The 13,787-nt window shown below is 46.9% G+C and overlaps 1 protein-coding gene across 1 annotated transcript; it reads right to left on the bottom strand.

Moving 5' to 3' along the window:
- Positions 1-2,365: 2,365 nt before the first annotated feature.
- PPIH (peptidylprolyl isomerase H) lies at positions 2,366-13,189 on the bottom strand. The gene is made up of 10 exons (XM_058039483.1): positions 13,080-13,189; positions 12,667-12,731; positions 12,044-12,067; positions 11,494-11,538; positions 11,124-11,166; positions 9,575-9,667; positions 7,342-7,429; positions 6,062-6,102; positions 4,175-4,263; positions 2,366-2,598 (listed from the first exon to the last, which is right to left on the bottom strand). Exons 1-9 carry the CDS (start codon positions 13,143-13,145, stop codon positions 4,195-4,197), a joined length of 534 nt encoding a protein of 177 aa, XP_057895466.1. The 5' UTR covers positions 13,146-13,189; the 3' UTR covers positions 2,366-2,598; positions 4,175-4,194.
- Positions 13,190-13,787: the final 598 nt, after the last annotated feature.

The following is a 13,787-nucleotide window of genomic DNA, read 5'->3' as shown; positions in this document are numbered from 1 at the left end:
GTATGTAAGTAATTAGCCAACACTAAAACCCATCACACTCACCAACATGTTAATTAAAAAAATTTCAACATTAAATCTTAAATTAACAAACCAAAACCAGTACAGTGAATCACCTGAAAAATAGTCTTACTATAGAATCAGAATTAGGGAATCCACCAGGCAGTCCCCCATGAGGGGGGAAATCTGTGGGGATGTCTCAGGGCCGTGCACCTCCAGCTGAAACCCCAACAATGTCTTTGGGGGGTAACACTGTGGGATCCAGAGGCACCTCAGACCCTCAGGGAAATGCACAGGCCATCAGAAACACCATCTCCAGCTGCAGCATCCACAGCTGCAGGAAGATGCTGGAGCTGAGAGGAGGTCCATCATCTCCTCTGCAGGACATTCCAGGATTTGCTACGTACAACACAAGGGCGACATCTTCATGGGAGAATTCAAACAGAAAATGTGGTTTTTGAGAAGACTTTCAGCCAGCAGGTAAGGAACATGGCACAGAAGCTGGAATCCTGCACACTCCATGCTGAAGGGAAATATAATGGGATGTAATTAGCCATTGTAACAACAAAGAGATGGTAATGGATTTGCCACTCTTAATTAATCTGGGGAAGCTCTGTGACCCCTGTATGCAGGAAGTGAGTCCAGCTGATGGCAGTGGTATAAATATATCAGGCTGAAAAAGTGCTGCTAAGCCTGGATCAGAAATAAACTGGTTCCCCTGGTGAAAAAATGGTGAATTGGGGTACCAGCAGCCAGTGCAAACCCCAGCACAGCACTGCCAGGCCTAGCTCTCTGAGGCACCTGAGCCAGCCTGCTGAGAATCTTCAACCCTCCTCTCACAGGAGAGCCTTCTGCAAAGCATGTGTGGGGCTGGGGAAGAAAGGACTGGGGTGTCTGTGTCTCTTTTATCACCTGATGTGCTGCAGGTACACAGTGATATGCCTCAGGCTGGAGAGAAGTGAGTGTTCCCAGCTGCTGTGCAATCCTAGCAATGAGGACATGGGAATCCTGACAGCCAGAGCCTGCTGCCACGATTCCAAAGAGCCATGAGAGAAAAGAGCACAGCCAAGCCTGTGGAAGCACCCTCATGTGCCAGAACAGGCTCTGTCCTAACTCTCATCAGGTGCTTCACCTTTAAACAGCTGGATGAAAAGCTCCTGCTGGAGCCCAGCCCTGGGCAGGGTGCTGGCCTGTCCCCTGCCAGGAGGGCGAGCTCTCAGCCCTGTTCTGGGAGCAGAAAGGCAGCCTCAGCTGCACTCTCCTCGACACACAGGACAAGCAGCCCCAGTTCCATTCCTATAGCATCACCATTCTGCTTTTCCCATATGACAAGCCTGCTCCAACACCTCTGTAAGCACCCAGGTGAAGCCCTCCTCCAACACCTCAATGGCCTGGTGCTACCCCGTGCTGGGGGCAGGCTGAAAGACACCCGCGTACATCAGAACTGTCCTCAGAGCACAGCACTCGTGGTGGTGGAATCTGTGCCATACCAATTCCTCAGGACTCAGAAGGGCTGTACACACAAAGGTTCTGGAGATTCACAAGATGCCAAGAACCTTTCTGCCGGATTCCTCCCGGCTGATTTATGGCCGAAGATAGCCTTGGACAGCCCGTGCCTCAAAGGACGAGAAGAGGCTTCAGGTTTTTTCTCGATCTTCAGTATTTATTAGTTGTTTATCTAAAAGATTTTCTCTTGGCCTGACAGAGGTCTGCACAGCAGCCAGCCATGAGCACACTGAGAGCCCCCGGGGCGGTCACCTATCTTTATACTCAAAATTACGTATACAATATTTATCATTTTTCCCCAATACCTTTTACCCTTATTAACCAGTGCACTTTTAGTAATAACCAATCCCAAAGTGCCAACGTCACCACAGAAGATGGAGGCCAAGAAGAAGAAGAAGGACAGGACACACCCCAATTCCTCCATCTTACTTCTTTAGACCCCCCTGTACAGAAATCTTAAACCCTGTGTTTCACACTCTAATTAACTTATCCCTTCACCATTCACCCAGTGAAATCCTCCCATCCTCATACGGTGTCGTCCCCTGTGTAGGATCAAAGTCCAGCCACCAGACACTTCTGGCAACATTCCAGGACTCCCGAGCCCCCCAAGGGTGGTCTCGGTCTCTCTGCACATCAGTCCTGAGGGGCTGAGATCCCACACCTTTCTGCCAGCCAGGCACCTGTAGTTACCTGCCGAGTGAAAGAGCTGGTGCATCACAGCTCTGACAAGCTCCTTTCACCCCTTCTTTCTCTCAATTCCACGCAGTAAATGTTCCTGACTGAACCAGCCAGGGATAATACAGGTTGCTGAAGATGTTACAGCCTTCTCACCCAGAAAGGAATCCATTCCCACTAATGTTAATTGATGTGCACTGCACATGTTTAAACAATTCTTTATTTACATTTCAAAATGTAAAAAAAAAAACAAAAAGAAAAGGAAAAAAAAAAGAAAAAAAAAATGCCCATTATTAAATAATTTCAGGAGAACCTCAAGAGGATGGATCTGGCCTGTGCAGAAGTCTGGGGCAGTAGGTGAGCTGGCTGGAATTAGAATTGCACAGAGCCAGCACAGGTCTGATCACCAGTAAAGGAACACTGAAAAGAAGAAGAAACAGGTAAGTGTAAATGCTGGACAGCCATTCCCAACAGATCCTACAGCAGCCAGGCTGTGCAGTGACGCTGGGGCCACACAGTGATTTCAGTGCATGCCAGCTGCTACACACACCAGCTTCCATCATCCAGAGAACTCAGGAGCTCTCCTAAGTCTGCCTGCTAGGCAACCCATCTACTTCTGAAGTTAAAAGCAACAGTGCCTGTTTCTCCCAGCTGATTTTCAAGGATCCTGACAAGTAGCTGATGTAGCTGTGTGACATCAGGCAATGCAAAAGCTGTTCTCATCTCCAGTCAGATGAGAGACAGGAGAGCACAGCAAGGCTGCAAGTAAGCAAGGTGGCACCAGCCTTGCACCTGTGAGTGAAAAGCGTCCAGGCTCAAGCTGGACATTGGCCAGAGATTGGGTACTCCAAACCAAAATGACAAGAAAGTCTGGGACTGAGTACAGCCCTAAAGGGAACCCGACCCCTCAGCACAGCTCTGCAAGAAAAGGAACAGCCTTGCTAGCAGGCGTTTTTCAAAAGCCTGTAAATGCCACCAGAAGTACCAGGGGAATGGAAGAATGATTACATTCCCTGTTGTCACTTCAACAATTAGCAAGAGCTCCAAAGAGTTTGAAGTGCTGCAGGTCTCTAAGACATTATTACAAAAGAAGGAATATTGTGGGCAATTCCAGTTGCCTTTAGATATCATTTAATGGAAGGTCAAAAACTGTGAGTATGTGCTTTTGTCCAAACAGCCTCCTGAAATGTGGAAAAAATCAGCAACCAAAAGGCTAATACAGCAGATTTTTGACAAGCTGAAGCCCAACACACTGAAATCTAGACAGATTTGTTTAAATACCTGTAGTTTTTACAGTAAATCGAGCAGACAAATGGAAACAGAATACTTACTGTATGTTAGCCTGAGACTATTGGTTTAACCAAAATGAAGCCTGAATAACAGTAAATAGTGGGAACATCTCTCTTCAGATAAAGACAGTGGTACTCTTTTCAAGTCATGGTTAGACTATGCAAAATGGTATTCCTTGGTCCTTCAGTAATGTTGGTCCTACAGCTATATTGAGCAAGGAGGCTTAAGTCCTCCCTTTCTCTTCTCCTTTTCTTGATCCCTGCCTGTCCCACCCATGGATAATCTGCTTTTTGTAGCTGTTGGAAAGTTCTCCAATATGCAGGTCAAAGTGAGGCTTCCCACCAGCTAGACTGCCTGGGTAATGCCAGAGGGATTACTGCTGTAATTCCCTTTCATCCACCTTCTACAAGGCAGCCTAGCCCAATCCAAGAAAAAGCTCCCACAAACCCATCTTCTCCTCAACTGCAGCTGCAAAATCTTATCCCTGCTGTGCTGCCTCTGGTGTTTGTGCAGCTTGGAGGGAAGCCAGTTCTGGGACTTCAGCTGACAAAAAACAAATGCTGTTAGAGAAGCACTTTCTTGGTCTTTCAACGAGCTGACACAGCTCTCTGCAGGTTCAAAGAAATGTGAAAATAAATCAAGAGAAAAGTAAGAAGCAGAGCAGCCCAGAGTTCATGGCACTGTGCCTGCGAAGATTGAGACTTACCACATTGCTTCTTCATCGCTTCACATTTCCCCACACTGAGAGATCACAACTGGCAACTTGGGTTTGTTATTGGGACCTGTAGGCACGTTCTGGGGACAAACAAATACAGAACATTAAAACTTATAAAAGCACAGCAAACTCAGGCAGTGACAGGTACTGGAAGATTGGCTAAGAGAGATCTCTGTAACACGAGGAACAGGGAATTCCAGACACAGCTCTGAGGAGCAGAAAAGCACCATTACACATTTGGCAACAGGCCCAGCCATAAGCTGGTGAATTCCCTCTGTAAGCAGAGGTTTGGAACGTAGACCAGATGCTGGTCCTTTGAATTGAGGGGAGGAATAGAGTAAGAATTGGAGAGCCCCTCATGGACATACTTGAGGCTGCTCTGGCTTTGATACTAAAAGCAGCTGCCACAAGCAAAACAAACCTGTGCTCACACAGAAACGAAAGAGACCGTGGCAAAGAAACCCTCATTCTGAACCTCCTGATGTGCTGGACTCAGCTGTTCTCTGAATCTCTAATTTTCTTTACTTTGGTCTCACTGTACCGATAGCCAAAGCAGGCTCACCACAGTGCTCCAGCAGATTATACCAGGGTACTACTCCTTCTGTGTAACCTTGTCTCAAAGCCCAACTGTCAGTTTCTCGGCTGTTTGGTGACCTGGAAAGGCCCGGGGTGGCCTTGGACAGCCCGCGCTTCAAAGGACGAGAAGAGGCTTCAGATCTTTTCTCGGTCTCGGTGTTTATTAATTGTTTATCTAAAAGATTTTCTCTTGGCCCAACAGAGGTCTGCACAGCAGCCAGACATGAGCACACTGAGAGCCCCCGGGGCGGTCACCTATCTTTATACTCAAAACTACGTATACAATATTTATCATTTTTCCCCAATACCTTTTATCCTTATTAACCAGTGCACTTTTAGTAATAACCAATCCCAAAGTGCCAACATCACCACAGAAGATGGAGGCCAAGAAGAAGAAGAAGGACAGGACACGCCCCAATTCCTCCATCTTACTTCTTTAGACCCCCCTGTACAGAAATCCTAAACCCTGTGTTTCACACTCTAATTAACTTATCCCTTCACCATTCACCCAGTGAAATCCTCCCATCCTCATACAGGTGTTGTCTCCTGTGCAGGATCAAAGTCCAGCCACCAGACACTTCTGGCAACATTCCAGGACCTCCGAGCCCCCCAAGGGTGGTCTCAGTCACTCTGCACATCAGTCCTGAGGTGCTGAGATCCCACACCCAACAGCTCTGTGTTCTGCCCCATTTTCTAGATTAGAGACCCTTATGCACATTATCCCACACGTGTCATGGAGTCAATGCTGGCTGTCTCAGAGAACTTGCTGCTGTTTGTTAAATCTACTCATTATCCTGCCGTGACACCCAGGCCTGATGTTGGCAGCAATCATCACCTGGACTGTATTTATCTTCAGCTCCGGGAAGCCTACCAGGAGATTAGCTTAAATTTTTCTCATGAAACATGATCATAGATCAGCAGAACTGATGATTTTGCATCCACTGAATAATCCCAGTCAATGGCAAAGAAGTGAGATGCTTTACGCTCTTGTCTGAGCTGCTGATGGAACAACTTTTTAATTCAGCCTCTGAACAAATGCAAAGCAAATAAAGCCAAGGGCACAATCCCCGCTCAAAGACTATCACAGTCACAAGATCCTAGCATTTTCAAAGCCAACTCATATGACAGCCTGTGCTTCAACAGATTTCCTGCTACATTATAATGATGACAACCAATAATGCCAGTTATCAACACTGGTATTCACTGGTATCCTGTAAACAGACAGCAGGACAACTCTACTTAATCATGTACATAACTTTCCAATGCAGACATTCACAAGGAAGTAGCCATATTCAAACTTACTTCAATTTTTCTCATGACCAACAGCCCATCGACAATTTTACCTAGAATGAGAAAATGTATCCACTTCAATATGGCTAATTTTTACCTTTGTTCCCCACCACTCCTCACAGGTACACAAATTTTTGTCCTTCCTGAAAAGCCCTGGGCAGTGTGTAGCTACTGGGCACTTCAGGATTTGTTACTGATCTCTAAACTCATAAAGGAAACAATCCCTCTTCAAACATTCTCCACATTCAGCACAGATTAAGTGCCTCTTCCCATCACAGGGGTAGTGTGTCTAGAAATTTGGGGGTTGAGACCACCAGCTTAAGACTGGTCTGGAACTCCTACAGTTCAACCAGCAGTAAATGCAAGTTAGCAGTTACGGTTTCACAGAATTACTGTCCAAAACTCTGGGGAAAGCTCAGCCCTCTCTGATAGTGGAGAAGAAAGGAATCCTTCCGCTCATCTTGATAGTGGAACCCTGGAAAAAGTTAAAGATAGAATCTAAAATGTTAGGCTTTGTACTTTCCCAGATCAACTGCACCTGCGCAAGCAGTATGATAAATTATATAATTGTTAGATGTGATGATTGTTTAGTAATTAAATGTAATTATTATATAACCATTAAGAATAGTGAGAAACTATGTTGGAAATTCAGAGAGGTGCTAAATTTATGTATACAATAGAACAATATAAGTTTAATAATTAACATGAAAGTTATGTAACGATAGAGTATAAAACACGATCATTTGGGATGTATGGTCGGAGTCAGATTTGGGTTGAATATACCCCGATTCCCAGAGCTCTTAATAAAAAGCACTGCATATAATTGCTCCGTGATTATGTGTTTTTGAAGGCTAACAATCTGTGCCCTCAGCACATGCACAATGATTTGTGCCCAAATATAGTACACTGAACACTGATCTGGATAAAGGCTAACCTGTGAAAAAGGGATTCATTTCAACAGTGATCCAACAGGTAGCACAGATCCCTCAGACAGCACAAGAGAGGAGGGAAGAATGAGCAGTCGATACCCAGAGGTGGCTGGGCACTGAACAGGCACCCCAGGGAATGATTACAGTCCCAAGGCTGCCAGAGCTCCAGGAGAATTTTGACAGAGTTCTTAGGCACAGACTGGGATTTTTTGGGTGACCTATGCAGGGTCAGGAGTTGGTCTTGATGATCCCTCTGGGTTCCTCCCAATTCAGAAGATTGTGATTCTCAGTATTTCTTTTAACAGCTTCCCTGCAGGGATGTCTGTGTGCTGCCACTCCAGGACTGTTACTGCAGGTACTCACCGAACACAACATGTTTCCCATCCAACCAGTCACACTTGGAGCACGTGATGAAGAACTGGCAGCCGTTGGTACTCGGGCCGCTGTTTGCCTGGGGGTTGAGAACAGCAAAATACAAGTGTGCTATTTCAGACTGAACAAAACTGAAGGCAGACACATAAGGAAGAGGTGTTGTGGGATCTCAGCACCTCAGGACTGATGTGGAGAGTGACCGAGACCACCCTTGGGGGCTCGGGAGTCCTGGAATGTTGCCAGAAGTGTCTGGTGGCTGGACTTTGATCCTGCACAGGAGACAACACCTGTATGAGGATGGGAGGATTTCACTGGGGTGAATGGTGAAGGGATAAGTTAATTAGAGTGTAAGACACAGGGTTTAAGATTTCTGTACAGGGGGGTCTAAAGAAGTAAGATGGAGGAATTGGGGCGTGTCCTGTCCTTCTTCTTCTTCTTCTTCTTCTTGGCCTCCATCTTCTGTGGTGGTGGTGGCACTTTGGGATTGGTTATTACTAAAAGTGCACTGGTTAATAAGGGTAAAAGGTATTGGGGAAAAATGATAAATATTGTATACGTAATTTTGAGTATAAAGATAGGTGACCGCCCCGGGGGCTCTCAGTGTGCTCATGGCTGGCTGCTGTGCAGACCTCTGTCGGGCCGAGAGAAAATCTTTTAGATAAAAAATTAATAAACACTGAAGATCGAGAAAAAACCTGAAGGCTCTTCTCGTCCTTTGAAGCGCGGGCTGTCCAAGGCCACCCCAGGCCTTTCCAGGCCACCTAAACAGCCGAGAAACCAACAAGGTGTTATTTAAGTATGTATTATTTTTAGCTTATTGCTAGACAAACCAAAGGAAACAACACATATCTGCAGGAGACCCTGTGCTGGGATGCAGCACGTCACCACACCCGGTCACACCAGAGCGCACAAGCGCCATGTCACTAACTATTTATTATACTTCTATAAAGGCGTGTTCAATACAAAACTGTGCCCAAGTCCAGGCTTTAGAGCAGACTCCTGAAAAAAGGCTGAACGTTTTGGTGACGAGTATTTATTGGCTGCAGCATTACCCTGAGGAAAACTGAACACCAGAAACCAGGGCAAGAAAAGAACCCAGCTGATTTCTGGTTTTTGTGAGGTTTCCTCAGAATACAAATAAAAAACTTTCAATGATCATGATGAGAAAAGTAACAACTGTATTGGCACAGGACTCACAGGAACCTTGGGATGCAGATGTGAAATTTTATTCTCACCCAAGTACAAAACCCCAGAGCATTTGCACTCTGTTAAGAAAACATCTCTGGAACACTGAATGCCACTTGTCATATTGACAACCAGGAGCTACTAAAGCAACTTTCTGTCCTGATGAGTGACCTGGTCAAGTTCTCCAGTTGCAGGACTGCAAAGGACAGGGTCATTTTGGCTTTCTAGTTAATGCTAGCCAGCTTCAAAAGAATCCAGCTGGGATCCACGGTTCCTGGGATCCCAGGTTTGACCCAGTATAATGACTTCAGAGCCATGCCACTTTAACACAAAACTGGCAATACTGGAGTGAATCCCTTCTCTCACACCACAGCACACTAGCTGCTTAGCTGTGCCATGACATCTTTTTGGGCCATGTTTTCAACGTGGATGAATAACTAACCCAAACTACTCAATGTCCTAAGCAAGTGGTTCTAAGGGCAGAGCAGCTGAAAGAGCTGAGGAAGAAGCAGTTGTGGATAGGAACACTGAAGCACTGACTCCATTTGCTTTCTATTCCAAAAGTCCGGGTATTGTTCCTACCAGACAATGTGCAATGGTTGCAGTTTCTCCTACTATGTTGAATAGGAAGGTCTGTTTTAAAAGATACCATGGTAACACTGCTGTGGCTTTGGAACTCCCAAATGTCTCTGCTTCATCCTTACCAAGGTCAGTGTTTGATAGCAGTATCAGGAAAGAAGGAAACACCACCAACTCACCACTGTATGAAAACTGCAAGAATTAAGCTCTTCTGAAAGCAATCAAGCTGAGCCTGTCCCAGCGCTCCAACAGGCAGCAAAGAAAGATGATGCAGGAACAGGACTGTTGTGTTACTCAACATATTGACCTAAAAGTAGCTGCTTGACTAGCAGCTACAAAGCAGACCTTGTACCCAACGGCAGAGATTCTGCTGCCAAGCAAATACTATATACACTTAGGAAAAGGGCACAGAGAAAGTTCCAAAAGATTTTAGTCTGTAAGGTCATTATTTTATACTCACCATAGAAAGCAGGCCAGGAGCAGAATGTTTCAGCTTGAAGTTCTCGTCTGCAAAAGGACCTCTGTATATGCTGGCTACTCCAGTGCCATCTCCCTGCACGACAGAGGCACGCAGTCAGCTACAGCATTTGTTCCGTAGCAACTGCTACAGAACAATTCAAATTAAAATTAATTTAAAATCTCTAAGCAAGAGGAAAGGACAAAATGGACTTTGTATTGCCATTTACACACACCAGCAGTGAACACGTTCAGTGTTTCATTTCAGAACAAGAACAGGAACCAGTTTCTAACTACACAGTTCATTGTTCATCATTCATATATTGGCAGAAGCCCATGCAGATGGTAAGTTTAAGCCTCCCAGAGTGAAGTGGAGGCTACAGATTGCTTGGTACAGACCCATCAGGACTTGGAAGGGAAAAAGCAGGAGACACAGAAGTATGGGATGGTGTGACAAAGAAAGCAGAAGTGGTTGCATGGCAAAAGTTGGCTTACAGTGGTTTTATATATTTCACCTTATTTTCTGTGACTTGATTGGAAATAGGAAAGCAATCTTTCTGTTCCACAAGGACAGTTTCTAAAATAAAGATCTTCTGTTTATGTTGTACTTTCTACTAAGTCCTTTTGCTCTACTTGCCCAGCCCTTGTTTGCTTCCCTCCTGCTCTCTGCAGTTTACTTAAACTTTTGGCTCTGAGAAAGAAACCTGCACCCTGTTTCAGGGGTCAGTGTGACTGTGCTTGCTCCCCAGGTGGCTTTGTAATAAATATAACATATAAATTCCAAATTTATATTTGGAACAATGTGTAAAGCTTGTTGAGATGTAGTGGAAGTAATACAGTGCACTGGGACACCTGAGCAGTGTGAAGCAACTACCACAGAGTCTGGTGTTGCTGAAACACCTGCTGTGTGGTCATTTCTCTAAGAGACTTTCATACCACCAAGTTTTACATTAAAAAAGTTTTATTACTTCCCTCATATTTTGAAACACTTCCAAAAATAAAATCATTTTACTGGATCCTAGAACAGTGAAGAGATCCTGTGGCCCATCAGCCTTACTCATATGTTCTGCTTATCCCCATGTCAGAGCACGACCACCATTGTGGGTGCAAAGACTTTTCTATTTTGAGAAAATTTAGTAAGAAAAGGCTAGTTTTGATTTAAATGACCTCTTACATTACGCACTGGGTTTTGTACTTAGGGTTTATCAACAATGTGAATTGAAATTCACAGAGGTGTTTTGTCTGGAGGAGGTCCACAGAAAGGGGAAGGAAAACAGGGCAAACAAAATTTTCCAAGTTTTGAAAGCTTCCAGGGTTTTGGCAGGTTATTGCAGAGAGAAAATATTTTGGGAAGAATGTGTGTTCACCCAAGGCTCCAGATTTGTTTTGAAGCGGATTATTGTCCGTTGCAGCAGGATGGCAGCAATGCTATGAGGATACCTCCAGTTACTACTCAAAAAAGAAAGAGAGCCCACAAATCAGCACAGACCCTTGGAAACAGTAGCATGTTACACCACAGAGGAAAAGCACAAAAAGAGCACAGGAGTACATACATTTACGAAGTCACCTCCTTGGATCATGAAATCCTTTATTACCCTAAAGAAGTAAAACAACACTTAGTTAACAGTCTGTGAATGCTGCAGCCTAAAATCTACAACAAATATCAATGAATGGTTGGTACGAGGTTATTTAGGACTCATGGCTTTGGAACAGGGACAGTGGTTACGTCACAGACGCCGTACCTGACGTGGCACACGAGAAGCAGGGGATTCCTCCCAGCACCCCCAGGTCCCCAAAGCCACACAATTACATTAGCCATGATCCACAGATGCCTCCAACACCACCAAATAGCTCGTGGCAGGTCACAAAACCCCGTATGTCTCAGGCTGCCATTCAGTGCCAAAACAAGAGTAGATGATTTACCTGTGGAAAGTGCTTCCTTTATAACCTATAGGGACACCATCTTTCCTGCGGGGAAGTGAAAAGGAGAATTATTGCAACCTGCTAGATATCCCAACACAAAATTGTCTCAGCAATTCAGAGTCCCAAAGGGTTGCTGTACACATTAGCAGCTGCCTTGAAATACAGCCAAGTACTGCAGCCTCTCAGCTGCTGCTGTTGGAGGCAAAAAAAAAACCCTCAAGTGAGCTCTGCACATGAAATGACTCTGTTCCCTGCAACACCCACACCATCACCTTCACAGGATCCCACTGCAATGTGCAGCATGAGCAGGTGGCCTTCGCAGATAGGGCTTTTTAGAGCCACCTGAGCACAAAAAGTCATATCAGAAAGAGAAACCTGCCATCTCTGTGAGTTTCCAGCCCCTCACAATTTCCTCAGAGCAGATTTCTCTTCCATTTTGTACTAGTACAACATGAAGAAGTTCAAAAGAAACGCTTCCTACCTCACCCAGCCCTGTTTCTCCAGTGGGACACTTAAAGGACACTTAAAGCGGGACACTTAATCTACTTACCTGAATTCACCTGTACAAAACTGCCTGGCAAACAAAAAGAGAGCAGAGTGTTAGGTGCATATGAACTCTGAGGGCTGCACCAACAGGTGCACAGAATTTTCCTTATTGCATCAGAGATGTTCCCAGAGAAACAGGAACAGGAAATGGTAACTCCTTCCCCCTGACATTTCAAAAGATATTCTGTACTCTTTGTAGCGAGGAAGTCAGAGAGTTAACACCAAGGTTGTAAGAAACTGAATGTGGGGCAGGCACTGTGTTTGACAGAGACCAGGGTATGTCCATGCCTCCAATGGAAGTGGGATTTCACATGGTGCATCCCTCAGTTGCTGGCAGGAGAACTGGGTGGCCAGGAGACCTCCAGCACGGCACAAGGCACTGCCTCGCACGGAGCAAATCAGGAGGCTTCACAGAAGAAGCAGAGGAGGACCCCTTCCAGCCAGACAGGGTCCCCTGAGAGACCAGGATGCCACACAGCATCTCTGAGAATAGACAGACGGAAAGTAGGTGAAGCAGTTTGGGGTGGGTGTCAGCTAATCAGTTTGCCACAAAAAGCTATTCTTGCACCAGAAAGCCTTTGCAGTTCCAGTGCAGGCTGAGCTGCAGGAACGGCAGCTGCTTGTTACCTGAAGTTCTCTGCTGTTTTGGGTACAACATCTGCGAACAGCTCAATCTTCATGCGGCCGACCTCCTGAGGAGAGGAGGGCCAGGTGAGTCTTCCAGGTTCCCTCACACACAGACGCCCGCCGCCCGACCCCAGGCACTCCCACAAATCCGGTCACCTCATTCACCCCCATTCACCCCCAGCCCTGCAGGCTCCCCCTGACGCAGTCCTTCCCCTCTCCCCGGCCCGACGGGCCCGGTGACCGACAGGGCCGCACCCGGCTCCCGGTACCGCCCCTGCCAGCGCTTCCAGGCGCGGCCCCGCACGCCCCACGCTGAACCCCGCCCGTGCTCTCTCATCCCCACAGCGCTCCGACATCCCCAGTTATCCCCACAGCCCCTCCCCGGGCCGCTCCCCGTCCTGGAGCACCCCCACCTGCCCGCCGATGGTTACATCGAAGAAAACCACGGGGTTGTTGGGATTCGCGGCCAGCGCCGACATCGCGACCGCCGCTGCAGGAAGCGGAAATGGCGGCGGAAGTGGAAACGGCGACGGAAGGCGGGACGGGCGGGAGACGGGCTGAGGTTGGCCGGGACGTGTGGGGTGTGTGCTGTGTGTCCGGACCGCGTCCGTGGTACCCGGGTGGCGTCCGGAGCTCCATCCTGCTGGGGCAGCTCGGACTGCCCAGAGTAGACCGCTGCTCGGTTGGGAAGGCTTGCCCGTGAACATGAGCCCAGACGGGCAAGGAGGCCAAAAGCACATGGGGTGTACCAGCCACAGCGCGGCCAGTGCAACCAGGGCAGTCAGCCCCCAGCTGTGGTGAGGCACCTCTAGTCCTGGGGTCAGTTCTTGGTGCTTCTCTACAAAAAAAGACATCGCGGGGCAGGAGTATGTCTGGAAAAGAGAATGGAACTGTGGAAGGGTCTGGAGCACAAGGAGCAGCTGAGGGAGCTGGGAGGACTCAGCCTGGAGAAAAGGAGGGTTGAGAGGACTTTCTTGCTTTCCACAACCCTCTGGCAGGAGGATGCAGTCATGTGAAGGTCAGGCTCTGCTCCCAGGGAACAAAGGACAGGACAAGAGGCACTGGCCTCAAGTTGTTGCAGGGGAGGTTCAGGTTGGACATCAGTAAGAATCTCTGTGGAA

This window comes from Melospiza georgiana, chromosome 22, assembly GCF_028018845.1.
Source record: "Melospiza georgiana isolate bMelGeo1 chromosome 22, bMelGeo1.pri, whole genome shotgun sequence".
Classification (NCBI taxonomy): domain Eukaryota; kingdom Metazoa; phylum Chordata; class Aves; order Passeriformes; family Passerellidae; genus Melospiza; species Melospiza georgiana.
The sequence above is the reverse complement of the archived record's forward strand: the minus strand, read 5'-3'. Positions and strand labels throughout refer to the sequence as shown.